The following is a 19,217-nucleotide window of genomic DNA, read 5'->3' as shown; positions in this document are numbered from 1 at the left end:
CTAGGGACATCTACAGAGTGAGTCCGGTGTATATATCACGTAACCCATACAGCACGTGGCTAAGAGCTAGTCTGGTTCAGTCAGACAGAAAGATCACACTTAGGTTAGCAGAGAGTCAAACTCACAGAGAACTGAGCTAACTTTTCACATCTTTTGTCCTCTCTGGGGACTGCCATTAGCACTCTTTCCCCTTGGTTTCTGTGGCCATTAATACCCGGTTTCCCTGGGTTTCTGTGGCTATGATTCATCTTTCATTCTCACTCCACAGTATAAATATTTCCCACTTTCTCTGTCTGTTAGCTTTGACAAAGAGTCATCAGACTCGAAACGTTAGCTCTTTTCTCTCCCTACAGATGCTGCCAGACTTGCTGAGATTTTCAGCATTTTCTCTTTCGTTTCAGATTCCAGCATCCGCAGTAATTTGCTTTTATCCAGGAGCTAACTGTGTGGCAGGTTCAATAAATCAAATTAAACTAACTTCAAGGTCTGGAGTCTATTTCAGTCATAGCTGCATCCAGTTGCAGCCTGTGTTATCTCAGTGTGCTTAACACGACATGGTACCAGTAGACTGCTGTCCTTAGGTTGTTTACCTCAATTTGTTCCGTGATGACCAGCAAGTGCATCCCGGCACCACGGAGAAGATCCAGCCTCCTCAACTGCTGCGGACATCCGGCAATCTCAGTGCCAACTGGCGGACTTTCAAGCAAAGGTTTCTGCTGTACATCGAAGCCTCAGACCTCAAGGGTGTCTGATACAAGAAAGATTGCGCTTCTCCTCTCAACTGCGGGGATCAAGCCATCCAAATCTTTAACTCGTTTAACTTCACCGAAGGCCCGGACAAGACAAAGTTTCAGACCATCCTGGACAAGTTTGATAGTCATTGTGAAGTGGACACCAATGAAATCTTCGAGCGCTATATATTTAAACAACGCCTACAAGGTAAAGACGAATCTTTCAATGCCTTCCTAACTAATCTCTGTTTACTAGCGCTATCCTGCAACTTTGGTGACATTGCTGACTCCATGATCAGGGACCAAATCATTTTGGGCGTTCACTCTGATCCTCTGAGAGAGCAGCTTTTAAAAATCAAGCATATGACCCTGCCAGTCGCCATTGAAATGTGTACAGTGCATGAGCACACAAAAAATCGGTATTCCCAATACAAATCGGCTGAAGCTGAGAAACTTGCCTCCCACGAGGCAGAGAGTGTGCAGGCCATCGCCCGGATGCAGCGCCTCAGTCTTGATGAAAGCGGCCATTTCGCACGCTCTTCCTGGAGCCCCGCGCAGGGCAGGGGGGGGGGGGGGGGGGGTGCGAATGGGATAACGAAGCGGCCGATCACCACACTGCGCAGATGCGAACGTCTGTCGACCGCACTGTGCATGTGCGACGACGCACGGAGCGTAACGACGTCATGACGTGCCCGGACTGTGGCTCTTAAAGAAACACTGCCCTGCAAGAGGCAGACGCTGTTTAAATTGCGGGAAGCCTGGACACTATGCAGCCGTGTGCAGGTCTGCACCACCAGTCAAGGGCCAGCGTTCCCAACTCCAACGCAGGCGCGTTCGGAGTGTCCAGCAAGGTTTACAGGATTCTGTTCCTGGCAGCATTATGGATCCAGAGGACGATTGCCTGGAGTACCCCTACCATGTGGGCATCATTACCGCACGTGAACATGCCTCACCGACATCATCACAGAGTCTGCCCATCCTCACTGTGGATTTTGTGGACGTAGGGCGTGCGGTGATGCAAGTAAATCAATGCTCTATCCAGTTCAAGCTGGACACAGGTGCTTCTGCCAATCTCCTTTCACAGGCAGATTTCAACCGCATGAAGAAGCCACCCAAGCTCCTTCCAGCAGTCTGCCAGCTCCTGGACTATAACGGCAATGTCATTACAGCACTGGGATCCTGCCATCTGCTTGTCTCCAACAGGAGCGTTCACGCAAGGTTAAGGTTTGAAATCGTCAAGCCAGACAGGGCCTCCCTGCTTGGCGCACATGCATGCAAGCAGCTAAACCTTGTGCAGCGGGTCTACACAATGACCTCTCCCAACATGGATCTTCAAGCCGGCATTGATGACATCCTCGCTCAGTATCCGGATGTGTTTGACGGGATGGGCACTCTGCCATATCGGTACAAGATCCTGCTGCGGCCTGGTGCCATGCCTGTGGTCCATGCTCCACACCGGGCTTCGGCTCCACTGAAGGAGCGTCTGAAGGCACAGTTGAAGGATCTTCAGGACCAGGGCCTCATCTCCAAAATCTCCATGGGTTAGCTCGACGGTCTGTGTCAAAAAGCCTTCGGGGGAGCTACGCATCTGTATTGATCCCAAGGATCTCAACCAGAATATAATGCGGGAACACTACCCCATCCCGAAGCGGGAGGAACTAACAAGTGAGATGGCACACGCCCAGTTTTTCACAAAGTCGGATGCATCACACGGGTTCCGGCAAATCCACCTGGATGAGTCCAGCAGAAGGCTCTGCACCTTCAACACACTGTTTGGCAGGTACTGCTATAATCGTATGCCGTTCGGCATTTTCTCGGCCTCGGAGATCTTCCATAGTATCATGGAGCAGATGATGGAGGGCATTGAAGGGGTTTGTGTGTATGTGGACGACGTTATCATTTGGTCCACATCCCCCGAAGAGCACATCTCTCGTCTCCAGCAGGTATTCCGCTGTATCCATGCCAATGGCCTCAAGCTGAACAGAGCAAAGTGTTGCTTTGGCATGTCGACACTGAAGTTCTTGGGTGACCAGGTATCTCAGCAGGGTGTGCGCCCGGACACCGACAAGGTCAAGGTCATCGAAGCCATGAAGATCCCTGAAGACAAGAAGGCGGTGCTGCTCTTCCTAGGAATGGTGAAATTCCTGGGCACGTTTATCCCAAACCTGGCCTCACACACCATGGCCCTCAGACACCTGGTGAAAAAGTCTACTGCCTTTGAGTGGCAGGCAGCTCATAAAGCAGAGTGGTTGGAGCTGAAAGCCAAGCTCACCACTTCTCCTGTACTGGCATTTTTTGACCCTGACAGGGAAACAAAAATCTCAACAGATGTGAGCCAGGACAGCATCAGCGCGGTGTTGCTCCAGCGCGATGACACCTCATCATGGGCACCGGTTCCCTACGCATGACAGGCGATGACACCCACCGGGCAGCGGTACGCCCAAATTGAAAAGGAATGCCTGGGCCTTGTTACTGGAATTCTCAAGTTTCACAATTATGTCTACGGCCTACCGACCTTCACCGTCGAGACGGACCACAGGCCTCTGGCCCACATTATCCACAAGGACCTGAACGACATGACGCCCCGGCTGCAGTGCAACCCCCTCAGGCTCAGACATTATGACTTTGAGCTTGTGTACTCGCCTGGCAAGGAGCTCATTATTGCGGATGCCTTGTCCCGCTCCATAACCTTGCCTGCCGACCCGCCGGCATTCATCCCACAGATCGAATCACAGGTGCAGCTGTGGGCCAGCAACCTCCCGGCGTCGGATGAAAAGATGATCCGCATTCGCGACGAGACAGCTTCTGCAGCGTGTCATGCACCACCTTACCAATGGCTGGCAAAAAGGGGGGCCCTCAATTCTTCAATGTGAAGGACGACCCGACGGTGGTTGATGGTATCCTCCTCAAGCTGGATTGCATTGTCATTCCACTCAGCCTCCAGAGCTTGGTGCTCCACGAGGGGCATCTGGGTGTCGAGAAGTGCAGGTGCAGGTGCAGAGCCAGGCAAGCTGTATACTGACCTGGGATTAGTAAGGACATCACAAATATGGTCCTCAATTGTCCAACCTGTCAGCGCTTCCAGCCAGCACAGAGCAAGGAGACGCTTCAGCAGCACAAAATCGTGACCTCCCCTTGGTCCAAGGTGGGCATCGACCTCTTTCATGCCAATGGTCATGATTATGTGCTCATCATCGATTATTTTTCCAACTATCCAGAATTTGTGAAGCTCTTGGACCTCACATCCAAGACCATCATCAAGGCCTGTAAGGAGATGTTCTCCAGGCATGGTATTCCTCTCACTGTCATGAGTGACAACAGTCCTTGCTTCAGCAGCCAAGAGTGGTCAAGATTTGGCCAGGTATATCAGTTTCATCACGTCACTTCCAGCCCACATTACCCGCAGTCCAACGGGAAGGTTGAGAAAGGGGCGCACATAGTGAAGCAGCTCATCTGCAAGGCTGCGGATTCTGCTTCTGACGTCAACTTTGTGCTGCTTGCGTACAGGGCAACCCCTCTGTCTACCGGCATGTCACCGGCTCAACTCCTGATGAACAGGGACCCGCGGATGACAATTCCAGCCATACACTTGCCTGATCTGGATCACCTCCCGGTGCTGCAGAAGGTGCAGATACTCAGGGACCAGCAAAAGCAGGGCTATGATGCTCATGCCACCGATTTGCCTATCCTATTCCCGGCGGATGCTGTACGGATCAAGCTACCTGATGGGGGCTGGTCAGCTCCAGCGGTTGTTGTCCGACAGGCTGTTCCTCGATCGTACGTTGTGCGTATGGCTGATGGCTCAATTGTGCGGTGAAACAGACGAACATTGCGCAAAGTTGTCCGCCCACAACCACATTCTTCATTGTTTCCATCTGTTATTGTGCCACCTCCTGACACCTCGAACCACGAGGCCACCATCTGGCTGCAATCCCGCCCATCAAGGTGCCGTCGTCCCCACCACCACCTCTCCGGCGGTCGACCCGGATCAGACGCAAGCCCCAGAGACTGGACTTATGAACATTTGTTTTGTTTGCTGTATTCTGTTTTTGCGCATTGGACACCTGTTTTCATATGAACATATGTTTCCATCTGACATCTCATGTAAATACGTTAGTTTGTCGGCCTACGCATGTAAATACTTTCACATAGGCTGCAGAAAAACATTTTAAAAGGGGAGATGTCATGATATGCAGACATGCACATAATGAGATACAGACAGGCAGCTAATGAACACAGAGAACAGGATGTAACCAATCAGCAGGCAGAACACTTGGAGGTGGTTTCCCACTATAAAAGGCACGAGGCACTCACACTCCGCCTCTTTCCACTAGGGACAGCTACTGAGTGAGTCTGGTGTATATATCACGAAACGCATACAGCACATGGCTAAGAGCTAGTCTGGTTCGGTCAGACAGAGAGATCACACTTAGGTTAGCAGAGAGTCGAACTCACAGAGAACTGAGCTAACTGTGTGACAGGTTCAATAAATCAAATTGAACTAACTTCAAGGTCTGGAGTCTATTTCAGTCATAGCTGCATCCAGTTGCAGCCCGTGTTATCTCAGTGTGCTTAACACAACAGGCGGTAGGGGGGTTGGTGCCAGGGTCACAGTGCTGGGTATTCACCCTGGCCGCCCTGAGGAGATTGTGCAGTTTTTTCCTGCACTGGTCTGCAGTCCGGGCCACCTCGCTGACGGTGCCTGCCACCTCTGCCCACGCACAGCAAACGATGGCGCCTGCTGACCTCCGTACCGTCCTAGAGTATAGAATGAGCCTTCTCTCCTCCACGGAGTCAAGGAGGGTCGCTAATTCAGCATCCCAAAATCGTGGTGCTGCTCTCCTTGCGACGCTTGTGTATGGGAGGAGGCGAATCCAATAAGTGCTGCGGCGGCATCATGTCAATCATGGGACCAGCGAATCGGCCGCCGGTCCATTGATATTGTGATGGGTTTCACCTTCCGTCCGTGCTAGCCACTTGGCAGCGGTTGTATCGTTGCAGCTGGGGAACCAATCACTCCATCGTGAATCTCGTCAATACTTAGCCTCATTTTGGGAGAATCCAGCCCAGGTAGTGTGATGCCTGGAAGATGTTAGGAAATTGGATAGAAGATGTAGTGGGCAATTTAGGGGTCACAGCCTGAGGGTAATACTGTTAGCACTGAGTCAGAGGTGTACGCCCACACCTGGCTGGAGTTCCATTGTCCCATTCAGACTTAAACCTGTTAATGGGAATGAACAGTGTACACCCGTTCAGCCGGGGTAATTCACTCAAGATCCATTGTCCTCTGCGACAGTCTTATCTGACCAGCTATTAGCCCATTATGGAATCTAATGGCTTCTTTTGTCAGTAAATTGGAGGTTAGTTGCATATTCATAGGATGGCCGTGTTCTTTTGTGTGAACGGGAGTGGGCAATCAAAAGTCCAGATAGCAATGGTGAATTTAAATCTGGACATGTCTGGACAGAACCATCTTTGAGGGGCTGGGCAGAGCTCAGAGAGATAAAAGAATGCTCTTTGAACAGGCGAGGGCAGAAGGACTTGGTGATCGATCGGGAGAAACCTTGCAAAGCTGCTGCAGAGACAGGCTTTCGAACAGGGTCTGAAGGAGCTACACTAACAGCAGGAATATGTTCTGTGAATGCAAGTATCATTTTTGCCCACCTGTGTAAGTGGAGTTGAAAGCTGTATGTTAATTTTATGTGCTGTTTAATGGGAAATTGTGTGTTAGGGTGAGAGACACCTGTAAGCTGTTCTTACTGGATCCGAAGTTAAACATTTTAAATATTGTTTTTCTTTTGTAATAATGAAGTTTTGTTTGCAAAAATAACCAAGCCCTATTTCTCATGCAATCACTCCTGGAGCAAATCAGTCTTTCCACACAATCTTCAAAAAAAATGTAAAACGTTACGGTTCTGGTCCAGTATCTTAGCCACTGTTGGGATCTGGTCTGGCATCGGTAACTATGGGAAAGTAAATTGGGAAGTGGATGTAAGGAAGTTACAAGGGGACATAGATAGGTTAAGTGAATGGGGAAAAATCAGGAAATTGGGGTATAATGTGGGCAAATGTGAAACTGTCCATTTTGACAGGAAGAATAAAAAAGCTTATTATCTAAATGGTGAGAGATTGCAGGGCTCTGAGATCCAGATAGTTCCGGATGTCCCAGTGCATGCATCACAAAAGGCTGGTGGTATACAGGTACAGCAAGTAATTAGGAAAGCTAATCGAATGTTATAATTTATTGTGAAGGCAACTGAATATAAAAGAAGGGAGGTTATCCATCAGTTGTATAGGGCATTGGTGAAACCACATCTGAGGTCTTGTGTACAGAATTTGTTTCCTTATTTCAGAAAAGGTGTAAATACATTAGACATAGTTCAGAGGAAGGGCCAGTTGTCTTATGAGGTTGAAGAGATTAGGTTTGTATCCACTAGAGTTTAGAAAAGTAAGTGGCAACTTGATCAAAACTGTTAAGATCTTGAGAGGTATTGACAGGGTGGATGTGGAGAGGATGTTTCCTCTTGTAGGAGAATCTAGAACTAGGAGTCAAGGTTTAAAATTAAGGGGTCACTCATTTAAGACAGAGATGAGGAGAATTTTTTTCTCTCAGAGCAATGTGAGTCTCTGGAACTCCCTTCCTCAAAAGGCAGTGGAAGCAGAGTCTTTGAATCATAGAATCACGACGGTGCAGAAGGAGGCCATTTGGCCCATTGATCTACACCGAACCTTTGAAAGAGTACCCTTCCGAGGCCCATTTCCCTGCCCTATCCCTGTAGCCCCATAACCCCACCTAATTTTTGGACATTAAGGGACAATTTAGAATGGCCAATCTACCTAACTTGCATATCTTTGGACTGTGGGAAAAAACCGGAGCACGCAGAGGAAACCTCAGACATGGGGAGAATGTGCAAACTCGACACAGTCACCCAAGATTAGAATTGAACCCGGGTCCTTGGCACTGTGAAGCAGAACTGGATAGATTCTAACAAGGAGATGAAAGGTTATCGGGGAGGCACGAATGTGAGGTTACAACCAGACCAGTGTCATGTGAGGGTCCCTTTAAGAAAAATATTTTTATCAAATGGCTGCAGTGATGTCACTGTGTGGTTGGAGCTCGGCTGTGATTCTGTCTTTTACTTTCGTTTTGAGCTGGTAGCTGCCTTGTGGCTCTGAGGTTTTTTTGGTTTCGTTTTCAGTTGGGAGCTGCATTCAAACAACGAAGGTGTATTTTTGGTCTCTCTCTCTGCATGTTAAAGAATTTCTCCAGACCACTTGATAACTTCAAAGTAATGCCTGTTTTCTGTCGGGAATTCAAACCTACTGTTTAGCTTATGGATGTTAGGAAAGTTATTAAAGGTTACCTATAGAGTATGTATCTTTGGGGAGGTATTTGTGTTGATAGTTGATAAGATTTTTATAAAATGTTAACTGGATTCATAGAATAAACATTGTTTTGTTTAAAAATACTTAAGATCTCTGTTGCAAAACACCTGGAAAGTGGGCCCTTGTGCTCCTCATAACCAAAATCTATTAAAAGTTGTAGGTCAGGTGAACTTTGGTGTTCCCTAAACCCTGGCCCATAACACCAGCAATAATTTTATTGAATAGCGGAGCATGCTCAAGGGGCCGAATGGCCTTCTCCTGTTCCTAATTTGTATGTAACCTTCTGCCGTGGCTTCCACAACTGTCAGCCTGCCCAGTGTATAACTGAGCCAACAGGTAGGCGGCTCAAAGATTGGTTTGCTCTGTCGGTCTTACTAGATGGTTGGTCTCGTTGGCCCTGAGATGGAAAATCAGTCAGGCATTTGCATTGGAATATGCATGCTCTCCCCGTCGCTGCGTGAGTTTCCTCCAGGTGCTCCGGTTTCCTCCCACAGTCCAAAGATGTGCAGGTTGGGTTGATTGGCTATGCTAAATTGCCACTTAGTGCCCAAACGGTTGGGTGGGAATACTGGGGTTACAGGGATAGGGTGGAGACATGGGCCTCAGCAGGGTGCGCTTTCCAAGGGCTGGTGCAGATTCAATGGGTCAAATAGCCTCCTTCTATACTGTAGGGATTCTATGATTTCAGCTCCTGACTGAACGCCAGTGATCCCTGCTGGAGAGTGAGTGTGGTGTTTCCTTCAGGAAAATAGTTGGTGACACTTGGCATCCAGGTTTGTAGGGCTGTTGGTAGCCTTAGTGGAAGACAGAGGCACAACCTGCAAAGCAGTTGGAGAGGGGTAGGCATTCAGATGTCTTACTTTTATATCATATTGTGATAAAAGTACAGAGAGAATCAAAACTATAAGAACCCGAAGGACTACAAATACAGCACTATTTTCCAGTTCCACATTCCCAACCTTACATCTCCAGGGATTGAAAGTTAATCTCAAGGGTACTGGAGAAATCACAGGAATAGTGAAAGAAATGTTTTTCATATTTTTACTGATTAATTCTGAGGGTTTGGTGAAGGGGAACAAAAGGCCTGCTCACTTTGTGATTGGTGTAATAAGGTATTGCGCCATGAGAATGGACAAGGGTGGGGGACCAATGGAGGGAGTATGGGGGAGGGGGAGTTGGAGGGAGGAGTTCAAGCGGTGTAACCTCCAGGAATACACCCGGAAAGCGTTGGCAACCCTATCTAGCCAGGAACCCTTATCTGTCAGGAACATCTGTCAATAAATGGCTGGCATAGACAGCAGGTGTTTTTTTGCATTTGTTACAAACACAGTTTACATGTACATATTCTCTGTATGCCATGAGGAGCATTCACCTGGAACGTATACCTTTCAACTACTCTGAAGAGCTTTAAAACATTAGAACAGTGGCTGGCTATGAAGAGATAAGACTAATTTTGTTGATAGTCGCTGCGACTATGCTTTTTGTGCCTCATTGATGGAGCGGTTGCTATGTCTCCATAACTTATTCCTCACTTCCTTCAAAACACGAGAGCAATAAGGATGCCAGCACTGGTGTTCCTGAATTGGAATAAGTTGATAGGAACTAGCAAGCTGAGGAGAAAAATGGAAAAAAGTGTGCGTAGAATGGGAGTGGGAGAGGGAGATGGAGACAAGGGGTCAGATACAGTAAAGAGATTGAGGGTGACTGATCATTTCCTTGGAAAACCTGGATCCTTTTTGCAGCACTGGTCCAGCAGGCCATTGTTGGCTCTTGAATCAATGCTATACCACTATGCAATACACCTGGCATATCGTGGAATTTTATAAATGGATAGTAAAAGAGGAAAAACTAGAAAGAGGGTCAGGAACAAGAAGGCAAATGTTCAACTGACCAAAGAGGATGAGTTAATCAGAATTATTTTTAGGCAACAAGTTATGAACTAGAATTCATTAATTTGTTTAAATAATTTTTTTAAACTTAAAGCAAAAGACTGCAGGTGTTGGAAATCTGAAATAAAACAGGAAATGTTGGAAAATTATAGCAGATCTGACAGCAACTGCGAAGAGAGAAACAGAGTTAACGTTTTGAGTCTGAAATAACTCTACCAGTTGCGAAGAATAGTCACAGGGACTCAAAACATTGGATATGGGTGGAATCTTACCGAAAAATGGCAAAGTCTTAGTCCCGGTGAGAAAAATGGCACTGATCCTGCTGACAGATTTCTTACGGAACTTTGAGCTTCTTTGGCAAAAAACCCTGAGTGGGCGTGGTTTATGCGAACACTCTGGTGGGGCGGGGTCTCCTAGAGCTGGGAATCAGCTCCAAACAGGTTGGGGTGCCATTTTTGAAGGGCACCCTTATCCGCGCTGCGGTCCAATGGCCTTCAGCCCACATCACGGAGGTCTTGGAGACCCGTCCCCCAACATTCACCGACAAACCCCTTCTCCCACCCCACAATGTCTGCTCTCCTACCCCACCCACCACATATGTACACATCCTCTGCCCCATGGGGTTCCCACTAGAGTCCGCCCCTGGCACTGCCTCGACAACAGTTGGCACTCCAACCTGGCAGTGTCAACCTGTGCCAAGTGAGCATGTCCCTTTACTCCGCAACCCCCCCCCCCCCCCCTCCCAGGGGCTATATGTACTTCTGCGCCCCCGGTGGGATGTGGTCAACTGCCTCATGCCTGGTCAAACCAGTTGTAAATGATGGCACATGACGTCTCACTGGCCCTGGTAAATATTCCATGAGGGGGGAAGGTCTGGAGAGAGTGCTTGCTAATGAGATGCTAATGTATTAACTTAAGATACCCAGGATCCCTCAGTGCAATTCTCACTATTCCACTGAAGGAGGGATTGGCGGGGTGTGGGATGGTGAAAATTTCAAAACCCAATGACACTGGAGAGTATTGCGTGTTTTGATTCCCTCATTTTGAACTCGCGCCGCGTTTCTCATGGGTAGAGAGTGCAAGCTCAAATAGCCCCCTGTGCGCTTCTCTCTCCACAGATACTGCCAGACCTGCTGAGTTTTTCCAGCAACTTTTGTTTTTATATTCATTACTGGACTGGATGAATTGGAGGAAGAGTAAACAGGAATTGAATAAATATTTGAAAGGGAGAAAATGACAGGATCATGGTAAAAAAAAGTGGGAGTGGGATTAATTGAATGGCTCTTTCAAACAGCTAGCACAGGGACGATGGGCCGAATGGCTTCTTTCTGTAAGATTCAATGGTTCTGTGAGTTGAAGGGATAACAGAAAATTTCTATTAGAAGATTAGCATGGTGGGACGAACTGTGAAGACACCAAACCCCAGTCACAAGTGATCCATGTTGTGACCCTGTTTGATGTGGTAAATAGATAGGCCTCACTTCAGCCAGCCAGTGGACCACACAACTTGTCTTTAAAATGGCAACGCATTCTCAGCTTCCCTTTTCAGAAAGGGAGAGGAATTGGTCACTTAGTGTGAAGGAAGACACAGGCGGCTCTATCGTGTCTGACATTTGAGACCAGTCTTTTCCCCTGAGTATGTGTGAAATAAATACTTATTGCAGCTAGTGTTACAACCTAACAGAGGGTGACTTCCTTCTATATTATCAGCTTGCGTTTCATCTCACTGTTGTCATGAGATAGCTACTGTGCTTCCTGACAAATAGACATCAGACTCCCTTTGTGTATCATTTTGGAATCTAATCCCCCACGCAGTTATATATACACTCGTCTCTCCACCCTCGGCTGTCCTTCATACACACACTGACAGTTCAGCTTCACTCGGATCATGAGTTTTGCTTCCGCAGCGCAGCAACATCAGTTGCAATGACTTTCTATAAGTAGCATGTTTTCATGGAGGAAAACATCTCCAAACATTTCATTGTGATGTCATCTCAAAACGGATCCCAAATTGAAGGTGGAGTTGATACAGAACCAGGGCTGGTTCAAATAAATAGGTTTTAAAGAAGGTAAGAAAGCAAGAGGAGAAAGAGGGAGGGAGAGAAGCAGAGAGGTTTCGGAAGGCGATTCCAGAGGGTGGGTAATTGAGGACAGGACCAGGAAAGGCAAGACAAAGGGGTGGAACAGATGAGCTAAAAGGCCGGGGCAGTGTTGGACGATGTTAAACAGAGGGACGCAGGCGGTCTTAGTGATGACACACTTTTGTGGTTGTCAGCTCAACTCAGGTTCAAATATGACAAGGTTGTGAACAGTCTGTTTCAGCCTCAGCCAGTTGCCGGGAGAGGGATGGAGCTGGTAGCTAGGGAATGTTGCTGTGCCGCAGACCGAAGACTTTGGGTTTCCCGATACCGCGTTAGAGGAAAATTCTGCTCATCCAATGCTGAATGTCAAGCAAACAGCCTGATAATTTTGAGACATTGGAAGTGTTGAGAGAGCTGGTGCTGAAGTGGTGGAAACTCAAGCTGTGTTTCCAGATGATGTGTGGAGTTGCTACATGTCGATCAGATGTAGGAAGAGATACGAGATATAAGTGGGAATGGGAAGAGAAGCTATTTTGGGTGATACTTTGGCTGACTGGATAGTTAAGAATGGAACCAGACAAGAATAGTCCCACCCAGTTGGATGCTGGTTGAGAGGCATTGAGGGAGATTAGTGGTATTAATAGTGTCCATGACTGAAAGCAGGCTTAAAAGATGAGAAGAGGTTTACTTTTGCCACAGTCAGACTGGATATCATTTATGACTTTGATACCAGCCGCTTTGGCTTTCTGGCAAAACCCTGATTGGTTGGGATTCAATATGAGTCCAGGGAAAGATGGGAATAGATATAGCCAGCACAGTGGCATAGTTATTAGCACTGCTGCCTCACAGCGCCAGGGACCCGGGTTCAATTCTGGCCTCGGGTGACTGTGTGAAGTTCGCACGTTCTCCCCGTGTCTGTGTGGGTTTCCTCCGGGTGCTCCAGTTTCCTCCCACAGTCCAAAGGTGTGCAGGTTAGGTGAATTGGCCATGATCAATATGTGGGATTATAGGGATAGGGCAGGGGAGTGGGCCTTGAACCACGTGAGAGGGCAAGGTGGCCTTGAATATTACGGGTTTGAAAGTTTACATGGAGGGAGAGTAAACTCAAAGGGGGGCAGTAAACTCAAAAGAGAGTGAACATAGTAAGTCAAGGTAGAGGTTGACATCACCAGAGATAAGAAATTGCTTGGAGTAGAGGCTGAGGGAGGGAGGCAGTGAGAGCTTACCCACTGGCCGAGTGCACAATTCAGCAATGTGACGGGTGAGTTGTGACTGGATGGTCGACAAGAGAGTGGGACTTGGCAGTTGAGATGACTGCTCAACCAGCATTAATAAAACTGCTCATCTCATTATCCCATTTGTGGGAACTGTGCTGCTCACATTATTAAAGGAATTATGTTTCAAAACTATCTCATTGCTTCTGATTTTTCTATTTGTTCATGGGATGTGGGCTTTGCTGGCTGGGCCAGCATTTATTGCCCCCCATTCCTGATTGCACTTCAACTGAGGGCATTTAAGACTCAACCACATTGCTGTGGGTCTGGAGACACATGTAGGCCAGATCTGGTAAGGATGGCCGATTTCCTTCCCTAAAGGACATTAGTGAACCAGATGGGGTTGTATGGCAATAGACAAACTTCCATGGTCATCATCAGGCTTTTAGTTCTAGATTTTATTGAATAAAATATTTCACCATTTGCTGCGGTAGGATTTGGACTCAGATCTCCAGATCATTGCCCTGGGTCCCTGGATTACTAGCCCAGTGACAAAATCACCACCTCCCTTTTGTGCTTTGAGAATTTTTAAACTCACAAAAAGCTCGAAAAACCAAGCCTTTTTCATTTCATTCCGATATAAGCCCACAGCAGTACATGCAAGAAATCTATTTAACCTATTCCACTACCTACTTTCCATTGGCCACAAACAACATGCAAATTGCTGGAGCTGTATTGAGATGCTTTGACACCATAGCAGTATTGCATTATAGCAGTGTTGTATTTGGATTTCCCTACATTGACTGCATTCCCCTGTACAAACAGCCCAGGTTTCAGGAGCCAAAACTAACACAGAGCTGTGAAAACATGTGTGTCTGTGATTCAGGGCAAGGGAACAGATTTTATTGCCCACTACTTGCTGTCTGTGACGGGTGCCCATTTAAAAGTGGGATTGTCAGAAAAATACCAGTATTTAGATGTTAAATTATGAAGACAGGTTGCATAAACTAGGCTTGCAATCTATTGAACATAGAAGATGGAGGGGATGATCTAGTCAAGGTGTTTAAAATGTTAAAAGGATTTGATACAGTAGATATGGAGAAGCTCGGGCCAAGATTTTATGGCCCCTCTGCCCAGTGGGATTTATGGTCCCGCTGAAGTAAACGGCAATTTAAATGGCCCGACGCAACCACCACGGGGATGGGGGGGGGGCTCAGGGTGTGGCGGGCTGTAAAATCCTGCCCTATTTCCCCTGCTGTGGACATCAAGAACAAGGGAACACCATCTTAAATTTTGAGATTAGGCAATCGAGGACGGAGAAGTGCTATTTCTCACAAAGACTAATGGAAATGCAAACCTTCTTCCCCTGAAGGTTGTGGATGCTTGTGGGTCATTTTCAGCTTGAAGACTGAGATGGATCAGACCCTCATTAGATATGGGTATTTGGAAATATTGAACAAAGACTGACAAGATGATGGATAGACCAGCCATAATCTAATTAAATAGTGAAGCAGGCTCAAGAAGCTGAATAACCTAATCCTCTGTATATATGCAAGTGTTCATGAGGTGCCCATCAGCCCCATTTGACTATTAAGCATAGGTGTTACTTTCCCAAAATCAGATGCAGAGTTGAGCACAAGTTTAAAACTCTTCATCCATCTCCCAAAGAGTTGCGAGCAACTTCAAATAAAAATCCTCAATCTGATTGTTTCACTTTAATCGGTGCATTGCAAAAAAAAAATGAACATTAACAATTTTTGGACTCAGCTTACAAATAAAGGCTATGAAATCGCAGTGAGTCTTTACTTTGGCTTCACCTGTCAAAGCCCAAGACCTGAAGGAGTTCATTCCTTGCAAGTGCGTTAATGAGTGGTTCCTCTTGGCCCTGTTGCTGCAGCAACACTTGCCACCTTTGGAGGATGAGTGATGCTTGAGTGGCCAAAGTAAGCCAGAACTGTTCATGATTTATTCTTGGACGTTCCATTAGAGCAAGACCATTGTACTGAAAACAAGGGCTTGTGAAAGAAAACCAAAAGAAAGATTCCATGAGTTTTAAGTGCCAACAAGAGTTCAAAATGGTTACTGTTTGCAGTGCCATGACCAAAGGGGACATCCCGCCCCATCTTCAGTCTCGGAGATGTTCTCTCCGCACCAACGAACCTCCATTCAGATTCACAAATTATATCTTTTCTCCAGACTACTTGCTGTCTTCTGCGCTCTTTGAAGTCAGCTGAATAAGGGGTGGTGGAAGAGAGAGAAAAGAAAGTCCAGTGTCAGATTTCCGATTTGAAAATTAAGATGGAGTGAAGAATACAACAGTTTTGATTCTAAGGCTAGGATTCTCCGATCCGAGTTCGCCCCCACCACCCTGCAACCCCATAAGGAAACCAACAAACACTAAATAAACGTATATAATTTTCTAGGTTTCACTTTGCCATCACATTCCACTTTACTGCCATATTGGTCTGTGAGAGAAACCGTAATTTCCGATCACAAGTCTGGGGTTAAATTTACAGTCACAGCCTGATGGTGCTCTGCGTGTTTAAAGCAGTCCCCTGGTGACTATTAGTGAATCCCCACTCCACAGATTGAAATTCCAACCCTTGGGAGGGCGAAGGGAAAGTCGTTGTGGCCACTTTAACTGCCTGACTCTGTCAGGGAGGCAAGGGTTGCACCAAGCAGTGGGAGGATGAAGGTTGACTAGGTCATTACTAAAGCACACGGGGTTTTGTGCCAGTTAATCGCGGGCTGACTGTGAAATGCCTGGGAGGCCACAAAAGATAGTTCCTTCTGGCACCCAGTCAGAGCAAATTCTAGCAGAATCAGTTCGGAGCTGGGTGTGTGAGGTGTCGGCTTTGGGCCCAGCCATGGCTGTGGACTAGGTTGGGGGGGGGGGGGAAAGCAGCATAGAAATGGCAGGTAACCTGCATCAATTGACTTCAGTGCTGAGATTGATTGATTTTGCTGTTCAGATGGATGTTTTAGTCTGGCTTGGAAATCATCGTTTTTATTCTTCATCTCCTCACTGACATATCTTTTGAATCAGGCTTGAAGTTATTTTTCTCATCTTGTTCTTGTTGTCCATGTGGGGCCCTCGTTAGTGTGTGTGTGGGTTGGGGGGTGGAGAATCAATGTAAGTGGGGACATCATGCATGAGCCCAACTTGACTCCTGTCTTTACACACTGGTGTTAGCCTAAAGGAACTGAGGTCACTTGTACCACCTCAGCTGGAATTAGCTAACTGAGTATAGGGTTTCAATTTTGGGAGAGGCCCAAGGAAATGGTTGACAGGACAGGCCGTCTACAGGTTCCACTAGGCGAGGTAGATCCTGCTGAGACAGAATCTGAGTGTGGTGGTACCTCAAAGTGGAGGTTATCTTGAAAAGATGCAGTAGATTTCACAAAATGGAAGCCCCAGTCATGTTAGTGCTATCAGAATGGACGGTCAGCTCCTTCACAAGAATGGTTTTGACTGTTTCAACCTTGCGTTCGGTCATGGGGGAATGGGGCGCAGGCTTCAATCGCCTACTGGGAGGCTGCCTCCAAATTGTTGACGGGCTCTGGACTCAGTGGGGGGTTCCTATCCCATCCCTGGAGAGTTCCATTGGTGTGCAGAAATGGCCTTAATTTCCTATATTGGATGCCTGTATCCTTGAAGAGAGAGCTGAATTTCGCGGCAGGCCCCCTCCCCCACACACTTCCTGGGAAACTCACCTGGAGGTGGGACAGCATTGGGAAGCGATCATGACAAGATTTTGCATTACATTCTCAGCTCCCTGCCTCCAAGGGCCTGGGAAGATTCCAGCCAAGGAGCTAAATTATGAAGACAGGTTCCATAAACTTGACTTCCATGCCTTTGTATATGGAAGAATGACAAGTTATCTAATCGAGGAGCTTGGGAGTGATAAAGAAATTCAATAAGGAAGGAACTAATTCCTCTGTTGTGGGAATCCACATTTAGCAGGCACAGTCTTAAAGTCAGAGCAAAGGCATTTTGAAGTGTAATCAGAAATCCCTCATTCACACAAAGGATAGTGGAAATCTGGAACTCTCTCCCCCAAAATGTTGTGATAACTAGGGACAATTGAAATCGAAGAGTACTAAGAGGCATAGATTTTTGGTGGGTAAAGGTATCAAGGGATATGCATCAAAGTCAAGTAAATGGAGTTGAGGTGCAGCCTGCCATAATTTAACTGAGTGTTGCAACAGGCCTCGCAGTCCTGATGTGTTTGTGTACTGGCCGGCATCCTCCTGGATACCATGGCACAATATCACAACACACATTGAACCATTAGAGAGACCCCTCCTCCTGCCATATTAACGGAGCCTGACACAGCTTCACTGTGAGGTTGTCATATCCAATGTGACATCGCAGCCAAAATCCTTAATTGCATGCTGGTTCTAAGAGATTGAGAATTTCCCGAATCTGGACCAAAAAAACCAAAGACTCACCCGGTTCTTAAAGAATGAAGGTTTTTTACTTTTGGGGGTGCTCTTTTTCTCTCCCTCACAGTCATCAGGGGAGAGCACAAACATCGGATGACTCATCCTCTTCATCGCATTCTGATCAAGGGTTTGGTCTTCACCCCCGTTTGCCACCGCAAAAATCAGAGCTGGAAAGGATTTGAAAAATATTGAAGACATCAGTGCGAGTAAAGGAAAAGTATTTGGAGAAACTTCCTCAGTTTTAAGTAAATCGACAACTTGTGGGTCAATTTGAAAACAGTGTGTAACCAGAATAAAAAAAATAAAACTGCTGCCAATAGTCGGTAAGTCAGGCAGCATCTTTGGAGAGATGGGGCGGGATTCTCCGCAATCGGCGCGATGTCCGCTGACCGGCGGCAAAAACGGCACGAATCAGCCTGGCATCGCGCCGCCCCAAAGGTGCGGAATTCTCCGCTTCTTGAGGGGCCAAGCCCTCACCTTGAGGGGCTAGGCCCGCACCGGAGTGATTTCCGCCCCGCCGGCTGGCGGGAAAGGCCTTTGGCGCCCTGCCAGCTGGCGCGGAAATGACTTTGCCGTGCAACGCATGCGCGGGAGCGTCAGCTGCTGCTCACGGCATCCCCGCGCATGCGCAGTGGAGGGGGTCTCTTCCGCCTCCACCATAGTGAAGACCATGGCGAAGGCGGAAGGAAAAGAGTGCCCGCACGGCACAGGCCCGCCCGCGGATCGGTGGACCCCGATCGCGGGCCAAGCCACTGTGGGGGCACCCCCCGGGGCCAGATCACCCCGCGCCCCCCCCCCTCAGGACCCCGGGGCCCGCCCCCGCCGCCTTGTCCCGCCGTTCAAAAGGTGGTTCAATCCATGCCGGCTGCCGTGGGTTGACAGCAGCGGGACTTTTGCCCATCGCGGACCGGAGAATCGCCGGGGGTGGGCCCGCCGACCGGCGCGATTTCCGCTGACTGGCGCGGCGCGATTCCCGCCCCCGCCGAATCTCTGGTGGCGGAGAATTTGGGACACGGCGGGGGCAGGATTCACGCCAGCCCCCGGCGATTCTCTGACCGGTGGGGAGTCGGAGAATCGCGCCCATAATCTTTTATCAGAATATAAACCTTGGTCAGACTTCACCGGCTGCTGGGATTCTCTTTTCTCGCTGGCAGTGCACCTCCGCCCACGGGTTTCCCAGTGGCGTGTTATGGCTTCAATGGGAAATCCCACTGACAAGCGGCGGGAAGACAGAATCCTGCTGCCAGCGAACGCTGAGCAGCCGGGATACACACAGCTGGGGGACTGGAGAATCCTGCACGGTAGCACAGTGGTTAGCACTATTGCTTCACAGCGCCGACGTCCCAAGTTCCATTCCCGGCTTGGATCACTGTCTGTGTGGAGTCTGCACGTTCTTCCTGTGTCTGCATTGGTATCCTCCGGGTGCTCTGGTTTCCTCCCACATGTCCCAAAAGATGTGCTGTTCGGTCA

At 48.0% G+C, this 19,217-nt stretch overlaps 1 protein-coding gene and 1 long non-coding RNA gene across 2 annotated transcripts in view; one reads left to right on the top strand and one right to left on the bottom strand.

The window, feature by feature from the left end:
• Positions 1 to 19,217, top strand: part of LOC140426766 (uncharacterized) — a 77,097-nt gene that overhangs the window by 28,864 nt on the left and 29,016 nt on the right. The window lies entirely within an intron of this gene.
• LOC140426764 (dedicator of cytokinesis protein 2-like) overlaps positions 15,002 to 19,217 on the bottom strand; it is a 1,003,703-nt gene continuing 999,487 nt past the window's right edge. The window contains exons 51-52 of the mRNA XM_072511919.1: positions 17,754 to 17,914; positions 15,002 to 15,531 (exon numbers count right to left, since the gene is read on the bottom strand). Of these exons, the coding sequence (XP_072368020.1) occupies positions 15,499 to 15,531; positions 17,754 to 17,914 (194 nt within the window). The 3' untranslated portion in view covers positions 15,002 to 15,498. The remainder of the gene's footprint in view (positions 15,532 to 17,753; positions 17,915 to 19,217) is intronic.

The sequence above is a fragment of the Scyliorhinus torazame genome, chromosome 7, assembly GCF_047496885.1.
Source record: "Scyliorhinus torazame isolate Kashiwa2021f chromosome 7, sScyTor2.1, whole genome shotgun sequence".
In the NCBI taxonomy this organism is placed as follows: domain Eukaryota; kingdom Metazoa; phylum Chordata; class Chondrichthyes; order Carcharhiniformes; family Scyliorhinidae; genus Scyliorhinus; species Scyliorhinus torazame.
This window is presented reverse-complemented; position numbering and strand designations above follow the sequence as displayed.